This window comes from Chiloscyllium plagiosum, unplaced genomic scaffold (genome assembly GCF_037043375.1).
Source record: "Chiloscyllium plagiosum isolate Xiang-an unplaced genomic scaffold, Cpla_swu_hap1 HiC_scaffold_43, whole genome shotgun sequence".
NCBI classification, from domain to species: domain Eukaryota; kingdom Metazoa; phylum Chordata; class Chondrichthyes; order Orectolobiformes; family Hemiscylliidae; genus Chiloscyllium; species Chiloscyllium plagiosum.
In genome coordinates this window covers 23,472,539-23,498,073 of record NW_028270181.1, presented here as the reverse complement: position 1 = coordinate 23,498,073, position 25,535 = coordinate 23,472,539, and the positions used below count along the sequence as shown (strand labels likewise).

Sequence of the window (25,535 nt, the reverse complement as noted above, 5' to 3'; positions counted from 1 at the left end):
GATTAAATTGTGCTACTTACTCATACAAAGTTTCTTAAAAATTTATTCATGGAATGTGCGTGTTGGTGGTTAGTATTATTTATTGTTCATTCCTAGTTGCCATTGAGAAGGTGGTGAACTGCCTTCTTGAAACCTTATGATCCATTTAAGGCTAGAGAGGGAGTTTCAGGATTTTGACTCAGTGGCACTGAAGGAATATCAATATATTTCCAAATGAAGGTGGTTTGATTGACTTGGAGGGGGACTTGCAGGTGGTGGTGTCCCATGTGTCTGCTACCCTTGCCCTTCTACGTGGTGGGTTTTAGAAGCTGTTGTCTAAGGAGCCTTGGTGAATATTTGTGTGCATTTTGTAGATGGCACATAGCACTGCCACTGAATGCTCTCATCTGGTAGAGAGAGGGAATGATTGTGGATGTGGTACCAGGCAAGGAGGCTGCTTTGTCCTGGATGGTATGAAGCTTCTTGAGTATTGTTGGAGCTGCACTCAGCCAGGCAAGTGGGGAATATTTCATCGCAGTCCTAACTTGTACCTTGTAGATGGTGGGTAGGCTTTGGTGAGTCAGGAGGTGAGTTACTTGCTACAGAATTCCTGATGAAAGGCTTATGCTCGAAATGTTGATTCTCCTGCTCCTCGGATGCTGCCTGACCTGCTGTGCTTTTCCAGCACCATACACTCGACACAGGATTCCCAGAGTCTAACTAGCTCTTGCAGTCACAGTATTTATATGGCTAGCTCATTCATTTCTGGTCACTGGTAATCCCCAAGATGTTGATCGTAGGAGATTGTGGTAGTAATACCTTTTGAATGTCAAGGGTGCTGGATAGATTATCTTTTGTTAGAGGTGGTCATTGGCCAGCACTTGTACGGTAGGTATTACTTCCCACTTATCAGCCCAATGTATTATCGATGAAGCAGCTCGTGATGTCTAGGCAGAGGATACTTCTACTGAGATGATATGCTTTGAAATGGGGGAATGGGCACCACAGTCCTCCCTATTCAAGTTATAAAAGGTTGAGTAACTTTCTGTGGTCACTTTGATTTAATGAAATGCTGGTGTCATGGAGTAGTATTGTAACTGACATTTTGGGTTGATGACTTTTATCAGAAAGAGCAGCAACTTGAAACCTTAAACATACTTTTTCTCTCCACAGATGCTGCTTGGACCTGAGGATTTCTAGCATTCTCTGTTTTTGTTTTGTCTTCTACAGTAATTTTGTTTGGTAGAATGCTAACGTTTACCAGTTTCATTGTGCACTTCCTTTTGTTTAGTCCTGTGTATAAAGGTATCTTATTTTGACAAGTCCAAGTCAACTTGACTGACTACCTTAAAGTAGTTGTTAATGCGGTTACTTGTGCACTTGGAATTGTTCAAGTGCTGCCCAATCACAGTCATATTTAATAGTCAGCGTTTTATTTTGTGGTTTACAATGTAACCTGGTTAGATAATGTGTATTACAAAAACCGGAAGAGCATATTTTCGATTCATTAGCCAGTCTGGGATGTATGGCCTACATGCCTGACATTACATGAATTACAGTGGATTGCGCAGAATTGCCCAACAACGTGGTAGGATGTTTGTTAGAACCATACTTGATTAACCCAAGTGTACGAAACCGAAATGAAAACTCCTGCTGTCAAATGCGATTCCACAATTGGGCAGCACTTGATGGACTATCCTAATTGTGTACTTTTATTTAAACTAAAAACCAATTTAAGATAATCATTCGCACTTTTAGTACAACTTATTTATAATTATTAACATTCGTGTTCAGGAATCTATTTTCTACAAATGAAAGTTATATTTTCCAGCGTTGCACCTCTTTCCAAAAATGTGGAGACCCAGTACTCTTCTGTTGATCTCTCCATGGTAATGATTTGGCGACTCTGTTGACTTTCAAGCAATTAGCATCCCCTTTTCTTCTGTAGTATCTATTGTTAGGAATTATTGGGGAAAGTGCGTTGATAGTCAAGTCCCAATACTCTAGAAGTCTTCAGAAAATTTAAAGATTTAATCAAATGACTGAAAGTCCTCCATTTTCTTGTATGTTAAGCTCAGGATAGTAGAAGATACTAACCAGGTTTCTGTAAATATTATTTATTACAAAGAAATCAATTTTAATCAAAGGCAAACAAATCTATCAATATACTAGCTGAAACACTAATCTGTTCTTAAACCTCTGCACACACACAGAGATAGACAGTGGAACAAATGAACATGGATGGAGAAAAAATTACTGGGGAAATACAATTCAATAGCACTGTTTCACAGGATTCAATGAGGCATCCTTCTGCTTTGCCAAGTTCTTTGATCTCTGAGATTCTCATTCTTTGCAATTTTTTTTGGTTCTTCACTGCAGGCATATGCATTTGGCACACTAACTGTTCAGTTTTTCAGTCACTGCTCTAAGCTGTTGCCAATAATCAAATAGTGGATGAGAGTAGTTAGCTATCTTCCAAGTTAAATTGAAGCAACTATGCAAAGTTACTCAAGCTTTTATCATTTTGATAGGGAGGAGTTGGTGCACATTCCTACATTCCAAAGCATACCATCTCAGTTTCAGAACATCTCTGCAGGTATTCCTCAGAGAAATGTCTTCTGCCTAAATGTCATCAGTTGCTTTGTCAATAACCTCCACTGCAACAGAGAATGAAGCAGTCTGGAGCATCCTTGCCTTTGTACTATTCTCAACTCTGTCTTCTGCCCAGAAGCCAATCAAAAGTAGCTGTCATACTGTCATTCCTGGCCTCCACAACTGGTCTGATTACACAAACCAATCTGCAGTCTGGCTCTGGGTAAAGCTTACTTTGTGCACACAACCCCATGATATTATAGCATCTTAACCATCTTGAACAAAGCAACAGTGTAAACAGAACTCACGAATTCTAGCGGCTTGCCTTTAAAAGTGCAACATTTCCTTCCACAGTCTGAGTTTTGGTCTATAATCCAAAATGAAGAAAAATAAGAAGATTGGTCTTTGCCAAATTACAAATGATACAATAATTTTGTATTTTTGCATTTAGAGTTATAGAGATGTACAGCAAGGAATCAGACACTTTGATCCAACTCTTCCATGCCAACCAAATATCTTATATTAATCCAGTCCTATTTGCCAGTATTTGGCCCATTCATATGCCTTTTAAATATTGTAATTATACCAGCCGCCATGACTTCCTCTGGCAGGTCATTCCATACACAGATCAGCCTTGGCGTGAAAATGTTGCCCCTTAGATCCTTTTTTAAATTTTTCCAACCTCACCTTAAATCCATGCCATCTAGTTTTGGACTCCCCTAACACCTGGGAAAAGACCTTTACTGTTGCCCTTTTAGTGCTCCCCATGATTTTATAAACCTCTAAGGTCACCTCTCAGCTCCGATTCCACGGAAAAAATAGCTCCAGCCTGTTCAGCCTCTCCCTAAAGCTCAAACCCTCCAACCCTGGCAACCTCCTCGTAAATGTTTTCTGAACCCTTTCAAGTTTCACAACATTTTTCCTATATCAGAAACTAAAATTGAATGCAGTATTCCAAAGTGGTCTAACCAGTGTCCTGTCCAATCACAACATGATGTCCCAACTCCTATACTCAATGTGCTGACCAAGCAATGTGTTTCTATATATTCGAGCAATATCTTGACAGTATAAACGTGCTGCTAGATAATTTGTGTAATAGTTCCCTCCAGTGGTAACAAATGCAATATAGTTTACAGTAAAAGCAAAAAGCTGTTGACCTGAAACACGCACTTGCCAGTTATAAAGTTGTTGTCCTCTCTGATCTTAGCTTTTTTTTCCATTCTCAAGATTTTTTGGCTCCTTTTTTGCTTTTAAAATTAGCATTTTGTTTCTGATCTTTATTATCACTGTTAGTTTTAACCTTAGATGAAAGCTTAACAATTCTTAGTGTGACTATTACTATACATGAATGCTTTTCTGTTTGCAAGGTTTGAACTTTGGTGATATCCCAGTTGTCCTAATTTAACACACTAATTCCAGTACACTTGTCATTTAATCATTCTGCTAACCGAGCTAATATAAATTAATTAAACCCTTTGTCATCCTTCCATTCTTAAAGTTTTTTTTAAACCCTCCTTCTGATGACAAATTGAAAACCCGTCATCAGGAGATTTGCAACAATTACTTAGTTTTTCCTTCACAGCATTTACAATTAAAGTTTGAAGTGAACACCTTCCAACGCACTATCTTGGTTAATTTGAAATGTTGCACAACACTCTTGCACAGATTTCATTGACAACTTGTTCATTGTACAGAAACAATGATATAAATAATGATCAGATTTGAAGTTTTTATTTTAATTTTCACTGCCCATGCACCATAACAACACTAACACAATTTAAGTGAGGAGTTCATTGAAAACGTGTACGATTCAGAAGTACTTTTTATGCTGCAGTTTATGTAATTGTCCATTACATTAATGGATTTTTGTTGCTGTATGTTTTGATTCCCAAGTAGTCCTGTACTGAATTGCAAAACCTAAAAATGTATATGATTAATGTTAAAATTTTACAAAGAGACAAATTTAAATTTTAGAATGTTTTGTCAAATTTAAAATGAATCGTGAGTTTATACTGTCAACGTACTACAATCTTATTTTCTTAATACATTTGTAAAGTCTGCGTTCCAACAATTTGACTGTGCAGTGGTCACTACTTGTGGTGGAGGATCATATGATTATTTGTCATCTTCTAATAATTTAATCTGCAAAATGCTTCCAGATCACCTAAAGGTTTACAACCCCGCTTTGAATCTAAATATTTTGATGGACTTCAAGATCAATGCATAAAGGTCATTTGATATTAAAATAATAATACAAAAGAATACAAAAAAAAAGCTAATTGTAATGCAATTTAGAGAATTTGAATTCCTTCCACTGTTTTAGTAGTTAACTCCTACCTAGGTTATTTGCTTGAAAACCATAATTTCTCCAGGGTAATTTTAGGTTAACATTTTGTACTTTTCAATACATAGCTTGTTGCTCCTTGAGAGTAACTTCATAGAATTGCAATGTGAGATGTTATCATATCAAGAAAGTGGTTTTTACATTTATTTTCTTGTTTGAAGTTATAAAAGATATAAAGCCTCAACCAGTGACCTGCAGCCTTTGTCTTTTGGAGTCACATGACCTTTCAACACATGAATATAAACATAGACAAGGATGAAGCAATGGTCTCATTCAATGTAACAGCACTGTTCACTTCAATTGACAGAACTCTAGCCAGAGAGACAATAGCCAATCTTCTGGCCAAACAGAACAGATGACATAACAAGGAGCCTATCGACAAGGACTGCATACTTAAACCACTAGACCTGTGCTTGACAACACACTTCACATTTACCAACCAAATAAGTGTCCCATTGATCTGTTCATATATTTGGGCCTACCCATTGCTGGGCTCATCGCAGAAGCAGTGATGCAAAGACTGGAACAAACAGCCCTCCCACAAATCCAACACAAACTCTGGATCAGCTATGTGGATGTCACTTTTCTAATTATTAAGAGAACAGAAATCTAGACCATGCACCGGATTATCAACACCATGCTCACAAGTATCAGATTTACGAGAGAGGAGGAAACGAACAATCAACTCCCGTTCCTGGATATGATGCTAAAAAGAACACAGAATGGTGGATGCACCACAAGTGTACAGAAAAGCCACACACACAGACCAGGTTTTGAACTACAACAGCAACCACCCAAACACATGAGAAGCTGAAAGACAAACAATGCAACGACGACATACCACGACCCAACACACAAACCACTCTATCATATAAAAAACGTCTTGGAACTGACAGCCAGACCTCTCTGACGACTCTGATTCATGACAGCCCATAAACCAACAGCCACGCTCAGATAACAACTCACCAGAACAAAAGACCCTATGTCCATCATGTGCAAGGCAAATGTAATTTGCAAGATTCCAAGCAAAGGTTGCATGAAACACTATATAGGACAAATAGGCAGACAACTAACAATCCACATCCATGAACACTAGCCATTAAATACCATGACCAGCTAACCCTAGTAGCTTAAAAAGTACTGGGACAACACAATGATCATAGGATAACCAAAGAATGTCTAGAGGCATGGCACTCATCCACAGATGCAATCAACAGACACACAGAGTTAGACCCAACATACCGGCCACTGCAACAAACAACCAGAAGCAGCAAGAACAAATTCCTGAATATATTAATTCCAGAAATAAATTCCAGAAGAGAGAGTATCGCAGCGCTTCAGAGGGTGCTCCAAAGCACTGAAGATGTCAGTTAGATGGGGTGAAACAAATGCAAATCATCTTTCCCGCTCAGCAAACATATCCACAACCACGACTTTCAGCATCTCACTTGTGGCTCCCAACTTTTTCTGGTTGGATCTTATTAACATGAAAATGCCTGGAAAAAACAGTGAAGAAAATAATGAGTTTTTATGGTGGGACAAAAGTCTAATTGTGCTGCTTTCCAATATCTTAACAATAAAAATTACAATTGTGCTGTAAGCAAACCTGTCCAAGTAGTTTGACTGCATCAATACTAAATATAATGCTTTTGGTTTGAGGAGCAAGTTTTATGATTTTTGACCAAAATATAACTGACATTTATGCTATTTGACATTTTTTGAAACATGAGTAGCAATAGCTAAAATTAATTGAAGTGAACTTCAAACTAGTTTGAAAGATGACTTTCCTGACAAAATAGTTTTTTGAGAAGTGGTGATTAGAGTTGGGTCAACTTAAATTTGTTTTTACATGGATGCATAAATTCAGTGTATGAATCTTTTTTATATGTGAATTATACATTCTGTCAGAGACATTTGGCAATTTGCCAAATATTTTGTTTATAAATGCTGGTTGCATTTCTTCTAATCATGTACCCCTCGGTAGATTTTTATTATGGGTAAATTATTTTAAAATGACTCTTCAGATAACAAATGGTAGCCTGGCCTAAACATTGCCTTGAGTTATATCTCAATGTTCACCAGCAGCTTCTGTCTCCTGGTAATTATTGTAAAGCAAAACTTGTTACCATTTCATAACTTGTTAAGTTAATAAATGAAGATTTTGGAATAGAGTGCAGGAAGTGGTTTTCCACAGAACGAATCAAAGTATAAGACATTTACATCTTTAAATTTCTTTTTTGCTATTCCATAGTGTGAAATTCTGTTCCTTCTGTTTTGTGTAGTCCTTTTGTCTGGTTTGTAAGTCATCTGTCTATGTAATAGTGTGAGTGCAAAACTGTTTAACGTCAAAGATTGAAAATGAAGCTCAGTTTTCTTTTAGAAAGTAGATTTCTTAAGAGAAACTAGAATATGTGAATTCTAATGTTCAACTTGTTATTTACTGTCTATCTATAGAATCCCTCAGCTAGATTTAAGATTCAGGTGGTGGTATCACCCAACCAGAACTGACTCCTCCTCCCCAACTTCTGCATTTAGGTTTCCTTCACTTGTATACAAATACATTGAGCCAGTGAAAATGAATGCACACAAAATATAATTATTTTTGTACAATTACAGGCACATATGCAGCAAAAGCTTCAAGCTCAACAAGTTCAGCCCCAATCCCAACAGACAGCGAAGCTATTATCACTAACACCACCATCTTCACCAAAGATGCAGCGAGCAGGCCACCGGAGAATCGTCAGTGATGTCCCATTCAGTAGTATGTTTGGAGTCCCTGCCAGTCGTTCCTCTCAACAACTGGCAGCAGCTGCTGCAGAAGCGAATCTTTACAAATCAAAGTGAGTCCAACACAACACGGTTACTGAGTGAGGTAGCACTTTGACATTTTATTGAATAGGAAGGAAGGATTATTACTTCCTGTTTAAAATTACCCATTCCAAAACCATTTTACAGTTAAATAATGGACACTTAATTTTCCATTGTGGAAGCTGGCGTACAAGAAAATGCCATTTTTCTCCATAGTCTGTTCTATTTTTCTACCATCATAACTTGTACTGAGAGAAGGAAGGATCAAGTTGTCCATGTAGGTACTAACATAGGAAGGAGATGGTAGAAGGAGGTAGGCACCAATTTAAGAAGTATGACTTCAGTGTGCAAAATGTCTGGATTATTACCTGAGCCAGGTGCAAATTGGCAAGTGGAAAATCAAATTAGGGAAATGACCCAAAAACCAGTGTGGCAGAATTGGTTCCCGTTCATGGGCTGCTGATGCAAGTACTACGGAATATGGGATCTATACTGATGGGAAATCAATTGGGATCTGACTCTTGAAGGGCACAGGATAATTAAGAAGGATAGCTAGGATTGAAAAAGTGAAGGGGAGACTCTGTTAGTTAATTATGGTTTTAGCATAATAGTTGACCAAATTATAACAGCAATGATATGGAAACAGTAGAAATGTGGGTTGATAAAGACATGAGGTCTCTTGTGGGAGCAATGTACAGCACCCCCACCCCGCCCCCAAATAGTAATTGTACTGTAAAGTGGAGCATGAAGGAGGAAATAATAAGACCTTGGCAGAAAGGCATGCTGATGATAATGCAGGAGTTTGATTTACATTTCATCTGGTAAAGTCAGATGGACAAAGATGGTGGCATAGTGATTAGCACTGCTGCCTCACAGCGCCAGAGACCCGGGTTCAATTCCCGCCTCAGGTAACTGTCTGTGTGGAGTTTGCACATTCTCCCCATGTCTGCGTGGGTTTTCCTCCGAGTGCTCCAGTTTCCTCCCACAGTCCAAAGATGTGCAGGTTAGGTGAATTGACCATGCTAAATTGCTCGTAGTGTTAGGTGAAGGGGTAAATGTAAGGGAATGGGTCTGGGTGGGTTGCTCTTCGGAGGGTTGGTGTAGACTTGTTGGGCCGAAGGGCCTGCTTCCACGCTGTAAGTAATCTAAAGATTGCAGTCATTGAAAGATAGCCCACTTAACTTCATGGAATGTTTTCAGGATAAGTTCATACAACATGTTCTGGAATTGACTAGACTATAGGCTATACTAAACCTGGTGTTATGCAACAAGATAGGATTGATTAATTAATGTTCTTATCGTGAAGACTCACCATAATGGTGACTATAATATGGTTTGAATTTTACATTCAGTTTAATGGAAGATAGATGGGATCTGAGAATTAAAAAAAAAAATTTTGGGAAGGATATTAAAAAAATGGTCAAAAATGTAATAAGGAAGGAAAAATTGAATATGAAAGCAAACTAGTCAGCAATGGATACTAAGAGTATTTAACAAGTTGAGCATTGATCTTATACAAAGTGAGACTGGAGAATTAATGATAAAGGAATAAGCAAATGCCAAATTAATTCAGACATTTTGCATCCGTCTTCACAATAGACGATACAAGTAACATCACAAAAGCAGCAATAAATCAAGAAATGGAAGGGAGGGAGAACTGAGGAAAAAGTGGTAGTGAGTATATGTTGGAGCTGCAGGTTAACAAGTTGCCACGTCATAGGACTTCATCCTAGCATCTTAAAAGAGATAGTGGATGCATTATTTTCAATTTTCCGAAGCTCCCTAGATTTTGGGACAGTCCCATTAATTTGAAAAATAATTATTTGGATGAGAATGTACAAAGCATGATTGTAAGTTTGCAGATGACACTAAAATAAGTAGTATTGTGGCCAGTGAGGAAGGTTATCAGAACTTGCAGCAGGACCTTGATCAGCTGGGGAAGTGGGCTGAGAAATGGCAAATGGTGTATAATAAAGATAAGTATGAGGTCTTGCATTTTGGAAAATCAAATTGTGGTAGGAGTTTCATGGTGAATGGTAGAGCCTTAAAAGGTGTGTAATGCAATAGAAGGATTTTGGAGTTCAGGTTCACAGTTCTTTGAAAGTGGAGTCACAGGTAGACAGGGCATTGAAGAAGGCTTTTGGCACACTGGCCATCATCAGCCATGGCACTGAGTAAAGAAGTTGGAGAATTATGATGAAGTTATACAGGACATTGATGAGGTCACACTTTTGGAGTATTGTCTTTAGTTTTGGTCACTTTGCCATAGGAAGGATGTTATTAAACTGGAAAGAGTGCAGAAGAAATTTACAAGGATGTTGCCAGGGAGAGGTTGGACAAGCCAGTACTTTTTAAGAGCATAGGAAACTGAGGGTCCTTATAAAGGTGTAGAAGATCATGAGGCATGGATAGGATGTATCCACTCAGTCTTTTTCCCATGTTTGGGGAATCGAGGACTAGGGGGCATCAGTTTAAGGTTAATGGGGAAAGAATAAAAGAGAACCTGAGGGGCAACTTTTTTACACAGAGGGTGGTACACATATGGAATGAGCTGCCAGTGGAAATGGTTGAGGAGGGTGTATTAACAACATTTAAAAGGCACTTGGCCAAACATTTGGATAGGAAAGGATTAGAAGGATATGGGCTACTTGCAGGGAAATGGGGTGAGCGTAGATGGACATGTTGATTGGCATGGACCACTTTGGGCCGTAGGGCCTGTCTCCATATCGTAGGACTCTATGTAGGTTTAAGTGTGTGGAAATATGAAATTTGCAATTTCCTAATTGGGAAAACTGTTGTAATGTTATTTATTGCAAAGGGAGGTTATGCTACTGTTTATTCAGGATATAAGTGAGATTACAACAGTGTGTGCAGTATTGGTCACCTTGTTGTAAATATGTTGGAAGCAGTTCTGGGAAGGTTAGTATCTGGAATGAGTGTGTTGTCTTGTGAAAAATGTTTGGAAAGGTGAAGCATTATCTGCCGGCATTTAAGAGAAAGGGGTGATTTGATTGAAACCATATATCTGAGAGGTCTTTATAGGGTAGAAGTGGAGAGGATATTTCCTCTTGTGGGGAATCCAGAATTATGGGCTGCTGTTTAAGAATCGGGGTCACCCATTTAAAACTGAGATTAGCCAGATTTTTGCTGTGCTTTGAGTGTCTTTTAACTTTTTTCTGAAAATGGTCGCATAGATCTTGAAATTTTTTAATCCAGAGTTAGATTTTTGTTAAGCAAAGAGGAGGTAGGCAGGAAAGAGGATTTGAAGTTACAATTGGATCTTATTGAATAATGGAGCAAGTTCAAGGAACTTAATGGCATGCTCTTTGTTCATCTGTATTTAGATTATAAAAAGGCTCCTACTCATACAGACCTTAAGTGGGAAAGCTGCAATTTTGTTGCACAAACATTGTTATTTTGTTCCTTGTGGAATAAGACCAGTTTAGACTATCTTGAGCATTCTGGAAATAGAATTTTTTTCTAGCTTCACGTGGCAATGATTTAGAAGTCAGATTGCTTTGGATGATGCCTATCATTCTGCTGACTTTCTGGGACTGTGCCTCTTTAACCATTTTCCAACTTTTAGTGAAATATTTCTCTATTCTGTAACTTATCTCCATTTGCAAGATGTACTTTGATTCTGTCTGCTGTTTCAAATGTTTTATTTCTGACCAATTCTAATTTAGGTCAGCTTCTACAAGTCCTGCAGGATCGCCCAAAGCCTCCGAGCAGAACATTTACAATCCACCAGATCTCTCGGTTTGGAATCCTTTCGGAGATGACAATTTTTCCAAGTTAACAGTAGAAGACCTTTTAGATAAAGAGTTTGCTGAGCTTCGAAATGGTGAGTGTTTTGAGCATTTATGAAGAAAGTGAGCAGAGCACACCTTCTCATAAGTAGTTCCATGTGACACTGTTCCTTGTCCTCTGAATGCTACTTGGATTAAGCATATGCAATTCATAGGGTTAGTTACCAAGAGTAGCAATGTATTTGGATGTAATCAGGCATTAAGCATGGGGTTCATTCATACTGTAACTTGTCCACACTGAACAAAGCTGTGGAGTTTATTGCCCTTGTTTAAAGATTTGTCACAGTTGAAAAAAGATTTGATATACTGACCATTCAGAGTATGATAGGTTTATTCTTGTTGCTAAGGCAAGACTGATTTCTGGAGTAAGTTGTCATTTGATGATCAAGCCTGGAAAGTGTTACTGAAAAGTGTATGTCTATACTCGATTTGGAGAAGCTATCAATAAGTTATTGTTAAACCAGCAAATTCTAAGTTGCTAATGTAAACCTGCATATGCTGCATAAGTTGAGATTCAATTAAGTTAGCAATGTGATGGGAATAGGGAATGGTTAATGATTACTGAGCAGATGCTACCAATAAACTCACTGAAATACCTCACTACTCTCTTCTCTTAGAAAAAAAATTGAAGTTGATTCCCTGTTAACTAATTGTTTTCTTTAAACTATTCTGACAGATAAAACTGCAGAACTGGAGAAAATGCCCACTGAAAATTTACTTCCAGAACTTCATCCCAGCATGACTCCACCCCAAACAGATTTATTTGGGGCTTCACCTTTTGTATCTGGAGCAGGTTTGTATTAGGATTTGCGTAATCTATCATGATTGATTACAAATCTGTATTTACCTGACAGCCATTTAATACAACACTTAACATTGTTATGAATTATCAGTATTCAATAAAACAGAATCTATTCAATAGAAAAAAAATTAAGGGAGTCCACAATATAAGTTCATTAATTGATGCAAGCAAAACCTCTTTGTAATTTGGCTTATTCTTTTAATTTAATCACTAATATACAGCTTGCTTATTATTAGTATGCATGAAATTCTTTCTACTACTTTCTCATACTGCTTTCTTTCTTCCAACTATTCTTCTTTTACATTTTGTAAGAAGCTAAGATATCTATGGAAGCTTCCTTTCTAGAATCTAGCTCATCAGCTGCTATTTCTGATCCTTTTATACATGTACCACTACCTGACTTCCCTGGTAAGGATGAATAAATAATGAGCCTTAGTATTTTGGTTTCTTGAGGATTATCCTAATGAATGAGGACAGAGAAGAAGAGCAAGTTTCATACAATTAACTCTTCTGTTTTGAAATCTCCCTAAGTAATTTTTATTTACTTTGAAAAGCATACTTTAAGAGCTTCTCTTATGTGTAATCTTGTGCAAAATGTAAAAGGTGAGTGTAATTGTTAAGCTAGTAAGACAGGTATATGTATGTATGTGTGGGTGGGTGTATAAATGAAAAGCCATATTCTATGCCAAATGTTAACCACTTCTGTCTCCACACGGTGCCAGATCCGAGATTTTCCTAGTACTTTTTGTATCTTTTAGATTTGCAGCAGTATTTTACTTTTATTTTGCATATAATTATGTTTTCTGGAATTAGTGTTATAATACATAGGGAAAAAGAGTTGTTGACAGTATTTCAATATAATAATCAAGTTATAATTAAAAACACCATAATTTTATTCCAGTGCTGCCTGACCAGATTTTAAAAAGAATGCTTTGAGCACAGTCTGCCTCTTGTAGTGGGAACACTTCAGACAGAAGTATTTAAGTAGATGATCCATCTTCACCTCTTCCAGAGATCCCACACATTACACATGCCAATTCAAAAGACTGTGGGAACTGACAGTATTCTGGTAATGGTACTGAAGGTTTGTGCATCAGAGCTTGCTGTGTCAAGCTGTTTCAGTCTGTTACAACACTGGCATCTAACTGGCAATGTGAAAAATTGCCCAGGTATGTCCTGTATACAAAAAATAGTACAAATCCAAACCAGCCACTTACTGCCCCATCATTCCACTCTCGGATAATCAGAAAAGTGATAGAAGATGTCATTAATAGTGCTGTCAAGCTGCTTGCTGATACTGAGTTTGTGTTCTGCCAGATAACTCAACTCCTTTGTAGGCTTGTTTCAAACATGGACAAGACAGCTGAACTCCCCCAGGGGAGCTTTGACCAAGTTTAGCATCAAGGAATCCTTGCAAAACTCAAGCCAATGCGAATCAGGGTGATAGGGGACTCCGCAGGTTGGAGCCATACCTAGTATTAAAGAAGATGGTTGTGGCTATTGGAATTTAGTCATCCCAGTTCCAAGACATCACTACATGAATTTGTAAGGGTAGTGTCTTAGCCTCTACCATCTTCTGTTTCATCAACTATCTTTCCTCTTATACAAGGTCAGGTTCACTGCTGATTGTGATTGTTCAGTAGTGTTTACAGTTCTTCATACTGAAATAGTCTGTGTCCAAAATCAGCAAGAGCTGGACAATGTCCTGGTTTGGGTTGATAAGTGGCAAGTAATATTTGCAACACACAAGTATTAGCCAATGATCATCTCCTCTTGACATTCAGTGGCATTACAGTCAACATCCTGGGGATTACCTGTGACCAGAAACTGAACTGGCTTGGTCATTTATATACTGTGGAGACTCTTGCGATCAGTGGTTGTGTCACAACCTCTGGGCCAGATGCCTGAGTTGAAGTCGTTCCTGTTCCAGACCTTCTCAAGGGCAATTATCAATGTGCAGTAAATGCTGGCCCAGCCAGCCATCGCATGAATGAATAAAACCTTAATTTTGGAATCTAGTGTCAGGATCTTTCTGTAAACTTGTAACCCGTATTTATTGGTGGGAAAAAACTGGTTTGAGTGTTGGATGATATAAGGATAAATTATTTTTAAGGAAAAAGAGGCTTGGTCCAAAATGGAGTCTTCCTTATTCAGATCTTCAAGTGGGAGGAGTAGATGGCACATGGGTCCTCATCTGATAACAAATGAACATAGCCACAATGTAGGGGGTGACTTTGACTGTTATTCTCAAGGTGAAATAAGCATTTTTGTTTAATTTTTCTTATGCTGTCAAACAGTTGACCTGTTGATTTGTTTTGGAAACGGTAAGAACTTCTGTCTTGTTTCTTAAGATCTAATTAGAAAGTGAGATTCATTAAAATGGAATGCATGATTCAAAATTAGTCAAATGCTTTAAATAATCCTTCCATTGATATAGTTGCATGCAAAGTAATTTTTTGGTTATGGGTTGTAGTTAGAACTGCAAAATGTTGAGAAAGTTTTGATGTTTGCGTACCCAAAATATACTTTGTTTTCAAAGTACTGTTGGTGTTTTATATCTATACAAATTTTCCTTCCTTTCTGCTGCTGGAGTAGAATTATTTGTCACGTGTATCCAGAAATTATTATCCCCACATCAGTCTTGACAGTTTATATTGGTAGACTATTTAGCTATAGAATCATAGAATTCCTACAGTGTGGAAACAGGCTCTTCAGCTCATCAAATCTACACTGACCCTCCGAAGAGTATCCCATCCAAACATATTCCCCTATTACTCTACATTTTAGTCCTGACTAATGCACTTCACTTACAGATCCCTGAACACTATATGGGCAATTTAGCATGACCAATCCACCTAACCTGCACATCTTTGGACTGTGGGAAGAAACTGGAGTACCTGGAGGAAACACATGCGGGGTGGGGTGGGGGGGGGCAACAGTGCTAACCAGTGAGCCACCGGGCCGCCCCCTCTTTTTTCTATTCTTCCTTAACAGGCAATTTGGCCTAATGTCCCTCTGCAGAGTAACCCACCCAGACCCATTCCCCTAGCATATTATTCTACATTTACCCTTAACTAATACACCTGACTTACCCATCCCTGAGCAGTACAGCCAATTTAGCATTGCCAACTCACCCACCCTGCCCATTTTTGGATTATGAGAGGAAACTGGAGCACCCGGAAGAAACCCACGCAGACACTGGGAGAATGTGCAACTGCACACCCAGTTGCCCGAGGCTGGAATCGAATCCAGGTCCAGCAGTGCTATCCACTGAGCCACGCTGTCGCCCCCCTGACTAGCATATTAGCTGTCGCTTCTGAACCCAATCCTTTTCCATAGATTGATATTTTTAATAGTAAATATTTCACCCAATCAGGGCTCTGAACACTAGTGTATACTTTCCCCTACCCAGTCCAGGGTTGCTAGATTATATTGCAGCACCCTTGCCATTAACAGATGAATTAATGCTAGCACAGCAGAAATAAACCCAAAGATTTTCTATCCATTTCTGCTAATCAGAAAATGTACTGGCATGTGCCATCAGGACAGCTGCTGTTTTGACAGGACTAGGACCTATTCGAATAGCCTTAACACTAAATCTTCCTTTCTGTGACTGGATATTGAATGTCCAATAATTTCTTTCATCGTAAATGGATTGGCATTCCCATTATTTGTATTCTTGAAATAATTTTTAAAAATTGAATTAACCTAGTGATTATCAATGGAGAATGTTTTTGTTTTTGTTTTGTTTTGCTTTAGTGCAAAATATCAAATGTACTTGAATCTACTTGTAGACACACTCTCAAAAATTAAACTTAAAAGGGTCACCTCAAAGAAAATACAAATGGCCCAATATGATTTTGTTTTTTAAGTGAATTTACACTTAACTTATTTTTTAAAGAAATTCAATGTTCTATAGAATGGACTTTGCTGTATTTTTGCTCACTTTTCTGTCCTGCTATCTCTTTGAGTCATCATGTTCTTTCTTCTGCTATTCCTGTTGCACCTTCTCAGGTAACTGTACTGGGGATAACTCAGTTTCACATCCCAGCATCCTTGCACCTGCTTCAGCTGACAGCGCTGACCCTTTTACCCCTACTGTATCTTCTAAACAGACTGGTAAGATGAGATGGCAGATGATTTAACGTTATGAATTTTGCTTATTCTGAAACCCAGGAGACATTAGTTTTGAGTTAATATGGAAAAGTGTACAAAAATAAAATCTGTAAAAGTTCAATAGGTTGTAATTGGTAAGTACCCTAGAATGTGCATAGCTTATTGGCGATAATTCTGGGTTGGTGGAAGGTAAAGCCCTACATAATTTAACAACCGTTCATATTATTGAGAGGCTGTCAAGTGTTGACATCTGGGAATTCACTGGCAGAATTTTGGCTTGTTAAAGGCCCCATGTATTATGAATAATTTTAACAAGACACTGTAAATTCATTGTAGTGTGCCACTCTCTCCCATTCTTGCTACTTGCAGTCTAGATTGTTCGACTCTGTTTTTCCCTACTTGATCACATCTATCCTTTGAGTTCTTTAGCACTTCATCTATCAACAACTCATGATTCCAATTCTGATGGTGAGAGTGTAATTAGGAATAACTTGTCGATCTCAAAATCCAGTTGTGTGTGATGCTTACAAATAACCTAGTAAAGTGATATTTTTTACTTTTTTAGGTGGTCATTCAAAGAACCGCAGTGGGAGTTCAGAGAACAGTCTTCCTGGTCTAGCTAGGTCTTTTCTGCTTGTGGATCAGCTTATTGACCTTTAATGACCCTGCCATTAACCTATCTGCATATTACTTGCCTGCACCCTTGAGTAGAAACCCCATTCCAAAGAAAGCATGGTAAAATCAAAATACCTCAGTTGAATGCCACGCCTACCAAGACATGATTGTAACAAGATGCAATGGAGATTCTACTAAAACATAAATGACTATTTATCAAGGCCTTCCTTCACCTTGTACCTGCCTGTGTGCCGTTAAAATGCATATACCAGAAAACTGCTTGGAAAACCTTCCACCTTTTAAAACCTGCCGAAATCCTCTTCCTACCTTCCTGTCTTGTGTTGTGATGAATTTTTGCAGGAACTTGGCTCAATATACCTCAGCATTTTTGTGCATTGTATGGTAAAAGTGTGCATTGCTCTAATATTTTTTAGTTCCGCTAATGATTGATTAGTTAATTTGAAACTGCAGTACTGAATACCTTGTTTGTCTTTGAGTTTAATTTTGTAACTTGGGAACGATTTAAGTTAACAGTGCCTGGATTCTACTACCTGAACTTGTAGTGGCATTGAGGACTGATACTAACTTGCATGACACTTACCTACATACCAATGTGAAAACATGCAGCTTATTTTGCACTGCTTTAATTACTTTGCCTTTGTTTGCAATGCAGTAATAATGTTCTTCAGTTAATTGGTCACTTTTGCTGTCAAGTACTTTGTAAAGATACTTTTTTTTCCTGCTAACATTGCTTTAATTTCATTACCTGAATGTTAATAGCAGAATTTCAATTATTTGTTATTTAGTTCTTCTTTCCATTTGTTATTTTGAATTTCAACTTGAATAACCTGTTTTAACTTGATGTACAGCCATACAAATGAAGTGTCATCTAGTCACATGGGGCTAAGTAGCATTGAGTGCAATATATCAATGCTGCATACAAGTAATCTTCCATAACATGATTTTAAAAGTTGCTTTTTATTTGCAGTAAGTTCTTTATTTTTGACTAGAGAGTAAAACAACCTTTGTCGATGGTGTAAAAAAATGTTATACATTTGTCTAATTCTATCTTTCCTACATTTTGTTCTAAACCACATGAGGATTTTGAGATTTCAATATAGATTGAATTAATCCCCAAACTTTATTGTACAACTCTTGGGAGTAAAAGAGAAAGTAATCATTTCCATTTATTCAGTATAGAATTTGGCTCTCGATTTAGCCAGATTTCAAATGATCATATTTTCAACTACTGTTTTTGTAGGATTATTAATCAAAGTAGCTATAATGAATACCAAAATAGAAGCTTAGTTATTTGAATGATGGCTATTGTGTATCTTAAATAGGTGATGAGCTTTTACAAAAGGTGACTCAGGTAACTTTGCTAGATAAATGTAGATTAGATAAATGAAATAGCAGTAAAGTTACAACTTCCAGGTTAGCTGTAAATATTTCAAATAGGGCTGAAGATAATGATGGAATAGTCATCTTCCTGATGTCTTATGTCTGATATGAGGACTGTTACTAGATGTCTCAATGTGCAATGTTGACTATTTAATAAATTGCTTGGTTTAACAGGGTTTTTTAGAATATAAAGCTTTGCACTATTTTTTTCATTGTGATTAAATCTCAGGATAGATCCTGCTTCCCTGTTTATCAAGTAGCTATTACTGGTGAGTGTGAGCCTGAAGTGTGATGCAGTATTTCTGCACTTGTTATTTTGAATGTGTTACCACTAGGCTAGTGTTGAATGACTGCAACAAATGGATGACTAAAATGTGATTATTTAAAACATACATATGTTGTAAATAAATTTGAAAACATTTTCACATTTACATTAAATAGTGCTTTCCTGGTTTATTAATTTTGTATATCTGCACCATGCTATTTACAGCGGAAATGTTTGTTAGAGTTTTGTGCTGTGCAAGAACAAGGGACAGTCTGAGTTATGATTGTATCTACTAAGAGTATAGAATTATGACATTCCAAATGCAGTCAAATTTCAGGGAGAATATCTTACCTTTTTATATTTTAAAAAAAGAGTCTCTGGATATGGCCATCAATGATACTAGCATCCATTGCCAATCCCTACCTGCACTTCAGAGGTGGTGCTGAGCTGCCACTTTGAACCACTGCAACTTCTGTAATGAGGGTAAGTGTTATTAGGGAGGCAGTTCCCAGGATTTTAATCCAGTGTTGCTGAACGAATAGTGATATATTTCCAAGTGAGGATGGTTTGTGACTCGAAGCAAATTAGAGGTGATGTTCTCTTTCTTTTCTTGCTCTCTTTGTCCATCTGAGTAACAGGGTTGTTGGTTTGAAAAATAACTTCGGAGAAACAATTTTGTAGTATTTCTTAACTTTCTGGAGCATTTGTAATTGTAGTGAATTATTCAACATACCATTTTGTGATTTGTAAAATTCATATTATAATCAGGATTGGTATCAATTTAAAAATTTTGCTGATATTGAACAACTCAATAAATTGATAAGAGGACTCAGGAAATCAAGTTACTTTATTTTATATACCAGTATGGAGAGCCAGTCTTATCATGGAAATATGTAAAGTGCTGTCTGGTAGGTTACAAAATAGCTTAAAGCTTAATCCACATCATTGCAACATCTGTCTCACGTTACTTGCTTTTTATCCCCCAACACACTACAGGCACCGTCTGTATTTCACCCAAGACTGGCTCTAGTTTGCTGATAATGCAGCTCCTCTACTTTTACCCTTCCTTCCTTCATATGTTTTGGTTCTCATCTAAAACATAGAACTGTACAGCACGGAACAGGCCCTTCGATCCATGATATTGTGCTGAACATGCTGCGCTGCGAAACTAAACTAATCCTTTCTGCCTGCTCATGGTCCATACCCCCCATTCTTTGCTTGTTCACTTGTCTATTTAAAAGACCCTTAAATGCTCCTATCATTTCTGTCTCCACAACTACCCTCGGCAGTGCGTTCCAAACACCTGACACTGTGTAAAAACAATTAACTTGCCTCCCATATCTCCTTTGAACCCCCCCCCCCACCTTAAATGCATGCCCACTAGTATCAGACATTTCAACTCAGAGTTGACAATCTTTTTTCCCAATCTATGCCTCATAATTTTATAAAACTTCTATTAGGTCTTCCTTCAGTCTCCACCACTCTTGAGAAAGCAACCCTAGTTTGTCCAGCCTCGCCTTCGAGCTCATACCCTCTAATCCAGGCAGCATCCTGTTAAACTTCTGCACCCTCTCCAAAGCCTCCACATTCTTCCTGTAATGTGATGACCAGAATTGAATGCAATACTCCAAGTGTGCCTTAACCAATGTTTTATAAAGCTGCAACATCATTTCCTGACTCTTGTACTCAGTGCCCCGAACAATAAACGCAAGCATGCCATACACCGCTGTTACGGATCAGGCCAGATACCCCCCAAAACATTTCAAGAAGGTAGTCCAAATCCTAACTTTTCTAGTTGTTTTATGCAGGTAGAGTGGATATTCCAGGAGCGATGCAGCTGGTCCAACAGCTCAGTTTCAAACAAAACATAATTAATTTACAGAATACTGAATGAAACATGAGCAAGAGAAAACTGAATTTAGGATAATAGCTATTTGAAAACCTGACTGATATGATATCCCCTGCAACTTAACAAAGTTATTTCAATTTCCTGCAACATCGGGTTTTGAGAAGATTTATTGCTCAGGTTGAGGTTCTGGATATAGGTTTGCTCGCTGAGCTGGCAGGTTCATTTTCAGACATTTCGTAACCATACTAGGTAACATCTTAAGTGAGCCTCCAGACAAAGCATTGCTGATGTTTCCCTCTTTCTGTTTGTGTTTCTTTGGGTTGGTGATGTCATTTCCTATAGTATGTCATTTCCTGTTCGTTTTTCTCTGGGGGGAGGGCAGGGTGGTGGTGGTAAATGGGGTCCAAGTCAATATCTTTGTTGATACAGTTCTAGTTAGAATGCCATGCTTCTAGGAATTCCCGTGTGTGTCTCTGTTTGGCTTGTCCGAATCACAGCCCTACTCAAAACTCTTCAGAAATCTGGAGAAATAAATAAGACCGACTTCTGAAAAATGAAACCAGATGGATCCAACACACCATGCTTGTATAGATTACCCAAAATTCACAAACCAGGAGAACCCCCACCCCAGACCCATAGTCTCGCTACCTGAAACGCCCACTTACAGATTGGCCAAGGAGCTACACCAAAGACTAAAACACTTAGTAGAAGACTCACGCCACTCCATCCACTCCACCCAAGAATTCCTGAAGACCATCAAAGATACTAAGATAAAAGTGGATGAAATAATGATCTCCTTTGATGTAACAACGCTGTTGACATCAATCAACATCAACCTGGCCAAGGAAACACTGACTACACTATTAGAAGACCCAAAGACACCAAACACCACCAACTTCATCTGCAAGCACAGTATCGTCAAGCTAGTAGACCTATGCCTTACTACCCATTTCACTCTCCATAACGAAACCAATGGAACATCCATGGGATCTCCAACATCAGGGTTCTTAGCACAGACAGTAATGCAGAGACTCAAACAAATAGCTCTACCAACCATCCAACCCAAACTTTGGGTCCATTACGTGGATGACACCTTTGTCATCACTAAACGAAACCAATTAGAGGAAACCTTCAAGACCATCAATAACACCCTTACTGTCATAAAATTCACTAAAGAGGAGGAAAACAACAACAAACTGCCATTATTAGATGTCACAGTAGAGCGAACAGCCAATGGGGAACTTCAAACCTGCATCTACAGAAAAACAACATATATGGACCAATATTGAACTACAGAAGCAATCATCCCAACATCCACAAACGAAGCTGCATCAGAACATTATTTCAACAAGCCACCACACATGGCAGCACAGAGGCACTATGCAGAGCAGAGGGAAATGACCTATACAGTGCATTCAAAAAGAATGGGTACCCAATGAACACAACCCATTTCTCAGCAACAAATCCAAACGAGCAGAAAAAAACATGTCCAGAAACCCTATCCACTCCTCCCTACATCAAAGACATCTTGGAAATGACTGCCAGACTACTCAGGCCCCTTGACATCATGGTAGCCACAAACCCACCAAGACACTAAAACAGCAGCTAATGAACTTGAAAGACCCCCATACAGACTACAAGCAAAACTAATGTCATTTACAAAATACCGTGCAAGAACTGTAACAAACACTACATTGGACAAACAGGCAGAAAACTAGCCACCAGGATACATAAACATCAACTCGCAACAAAATGACATGACCCACTCTCACGAGTATCCCTACATACAGATAAAGAAGAACACCACTTCAACTGGGACAACACATCCATCCTAGAACAAGCCAAACAGACACACATGAGAATTCCTAGAAGCATGGCATTCCAACCAGAACTCTGTCAACAAGCACATTGACTTGGACCCGATTTACCACCCTCTGAGAAAAAGAACAGGAAATGACATCACCACAGTAAATGACATCACCAATCCAAAGAAACCCAAACATATTAATAGAAAGCGGGAAACATAGTGCTTTGTCCAGATGCTCTTTGAAGATGTTATCTAGTATGGTGACGAAATGTCTGAAAATGAACCTTGCAGCTCAACGAGCAAACGTCCAGTTCCTGCAACATCCCATGAACACACCCCTTCACAAAAAGGTAGGTTCAAATGCAGAGATGTCACAGAGAGAGAAGATCAGCATGGAGCCTCTTTTTGATCCGGCAGCTTCTCTGGGTTCCCAGCTAAAACCAAACCAAACCAAACTAGAAAAATCCTTGGACTGGGAGAACTGGCCCCTCCCCTTTTGTTGTTCAAGTGTTTTCTTAAACAAACCTAAAAGCCCTTTTTCCTGATTGTTGCCTTGGACAGTATCTGTTAGCCACAATTAAAGTAGCCAGTTCAGACATCCGGGATACTTAAGTGAATCTTGGACAGGTACACAGTACAATGTAGGGTATGTAGGTTAGTCTGATCTTAGAGTAGGTTAAAAGGGTCTGTACTATGCTCTATGTTCTATATTGGTCCCTCTACCTTTACGACCCCCCTCGGCAGGGGGGAAAAGGCCCCAGGGCAAAATACCTTTGTTAAAGGGGCAGCATTGTCACGCTGCCTTTTCCACCCTTTCTACTAGTGTGGCTACTTTTTCAGGGAGCTTTGGACTTGGACCCCAAAATATCTCTGTACCTCAATGTTAAGAATTCTGCCATTAACTGTATACTTTCCCTTTAATATTTGATCTTCCAAAGTGCAATACCTCACACTTGCCTAGATTAAACTCCATCTGCCATTTCTCTGCCTGGATCTATATCTGCTGTATCTTTTGACAACCTTCAAGACTATCCACAAATCCTCAGATTTTTGAGTTATCTGCAAACTTACTAACCCATCCACCTACATTTTCATCCAAGTCACACCTAAATCACAAACAGCAGACGTCCCAAAACAGATCCCTGCAGAACACTGCTAGTCATGGACCTCCAACCAGGAAAATACCCTTCCATCCCTACCCTCTATTTTCTATGGGCTAGCCAATTCTGAATCCAAACGGCCAAGTCACGGTGGATCCCATGCATCTTAGTCTTCTCGATGAGCCGACCATGAGGAACATTGTTGAAAGCCTTACTAAAATGCATGTAAATACCATCCACTGCTCTTCCCTCATCGATCACCCTTGTCGCCGCCTCAAAACAATCAAGTTAGTGAGACGTGACCTGCCCCACACAGCTATCCCTAACTAGGCCATGCTTTTCCAAATGCATGTAAATCTTATTCCTAAGAAACCTCCAATAGCTTCCCAACTACGGATGTGAGACTAGTCTGTCTACAATTTCTTGTTTAAAAATTGCGCAATACCAGGTTAAAATCCAGGTTATTTGGAAATACTCTCTTTTAGAGCGCTCCTCTTTCATTAGGTAACGAGGAGCAGTGCTCTGAAAGCTAGTGCTTCCAAATAAACCTGTTGGACTATAACCTGGTGTTGTGATTTTTAACTTTATCCAACACAGTCCAACACCAGCTCCTCCACATTATAATTTCCTGGATTATCCCTATTTCTGTTCTTGAACAGGGGAACAACGTTAGCTACTTGCCGTTAGCAATCTCCTTTCTTGCCCCTCTCAATAATCTGGGGTAGATCCCATCAGACCCTGGGGACTTATCCATCTTAATGCTCTTCAACAAACCCAACACCACTTCTTACTTGACCTCAAAAGGCCTTAGCATATTAGCATACCCCATGTGATCTTCTGTCCTCGGTGAATACCGACACAAAGTACTCATTTAGGATCTTTCCCATAACCGCTGTCTCCAAGCACAAGTTCCCTCCTTTATCCTTGAGTGGTTCTACCCTCTCCATAAGTATCCGTTTGCTTTTAATGTATGTATAAAATGCCTTGGGATTCTCTTTAACCGTGATTGCCAAGAACATTTCATGGCCCTTCCTTGCTCTGCTAATTTCCTGCTTGACATCTTTCCTACTTTACTTATATTCCTCATGGGCCTTGTCTGATTTTAGCTTTCTAAACCTTACATATACTTTCTCCTTTTTGACGAAATTCACAAACTCCCTCATCATCCAAGGTCCCATCCCTTGCCATCGTAATCCTTCCTCCTTACTGGAACATGGTGGTCCTGAACTCTGCTCAGTAGACCTTTAAACAACTTCTACATGTCAAATGTGGACAGCTGCTCCCAATTAATGTTTCCTAGCTCCTGGATAATACTGACGTAATTTGAACTCTCCTATTTAGTACATTTCCTGAAGGTTCTAACTTCTCTTTGTCTATCACTATCTTTAAAACTTAAGGAGTTGTGATCGCTGTTTCCCAAATGCTGTCCCACGTGAGATCAGTCGCCTGGCCAGACTAATTAGCCAATACGAGGTCCAGTATGACCCCTCCTCTACTGATCGGACTATCCATATACTGTTTTAAGAAACTCTGTTGGATGCGCCTAACAAATTCTGTCCCATCTAAACCTCCAACTCTCAGGAAGTCTCAGTCAATATTGAGGAAGTTAAAGTCATCCACTATTTTTTATCTTTCCATAATCTGCCTACATATCTCAATACCCTGATGACTGTTGAGGGGCCTATAGCATAATCCCATCAGGGTGATTGAACCTTTCATATTTTTGAGCTCTATGTATATTGCCTCAGTGCATGAATCCTCCAGTATGTCCTCCCTGATTAATAATTAAACTCTTTTACCTCCCTCTCTATCTCATCTGAAACTTCAAAACCCTGAAATGTTAAACAGCCACTCATGCCCCTCTCTCAACCAGGTCTCTGTAATGGCTACAACTTCATAGTCCTAGATAGTGATCCGGGCTCTAAGCTCATCTGCCATACCAATAATACTCCTTGCATTGAAATAAATAAACTTCAGCCCATCAGCCCCATTATATTCATTAACTTGTCCCTGCCTGTCCGTCCTTTCAGACTTACTGTTTGTAACAT

At 38.7% G+C, this 25,535-nt stretch overlaps 1 protein-coding gene across 5 annotated transcripts in view; it reads left to right on the top strand.

Moving 5' to 3' along the window:
- LOC122541795 (AP2-associated protein kinase 1-like) overlaps positions 1-25,535 on the top strand; it is a 122,217-nt gene that overhangs the window by 78,076 nt on the left and 18,606 nt on the right. Inside the window, exons 13-18 of one of the 5 annotated variants that reach the window (XM_087982540.1) lie at positions 7,532-7,755; positions 11,410-11,567; positions 12,209-12,325; positions 14,632-14,658; positions 16,349-16,453; positions 17,016-19,568. In XM_087982540.1, the coding sequence (XP_087838666.1) occupies positions 7,532-7,755; positions 11,410-11,567; positions 12,209-12,325; positions 14,632-14,658; positions 16,349-16,453; positions 17,016-17,110 (726 nt within the window). In that variant the 3' untranslated portion in view covers positions 17,111-19,568. Of the gene's footprint in view, positions 1-7,531; positions 7,756-11,409; positions 11,568-12,208; positions 12,326-12,646; positions 12,743-14,631; positions 14,659-16,348; positions 16,454-17,015; positions 19,569-25,535 lie in introns of those variants that run through there. The other 4 variants (XM_087982543.1, XM_087982541.1, XM_087982542.1 and 1 more) reach the window with 4 other exon arrangements.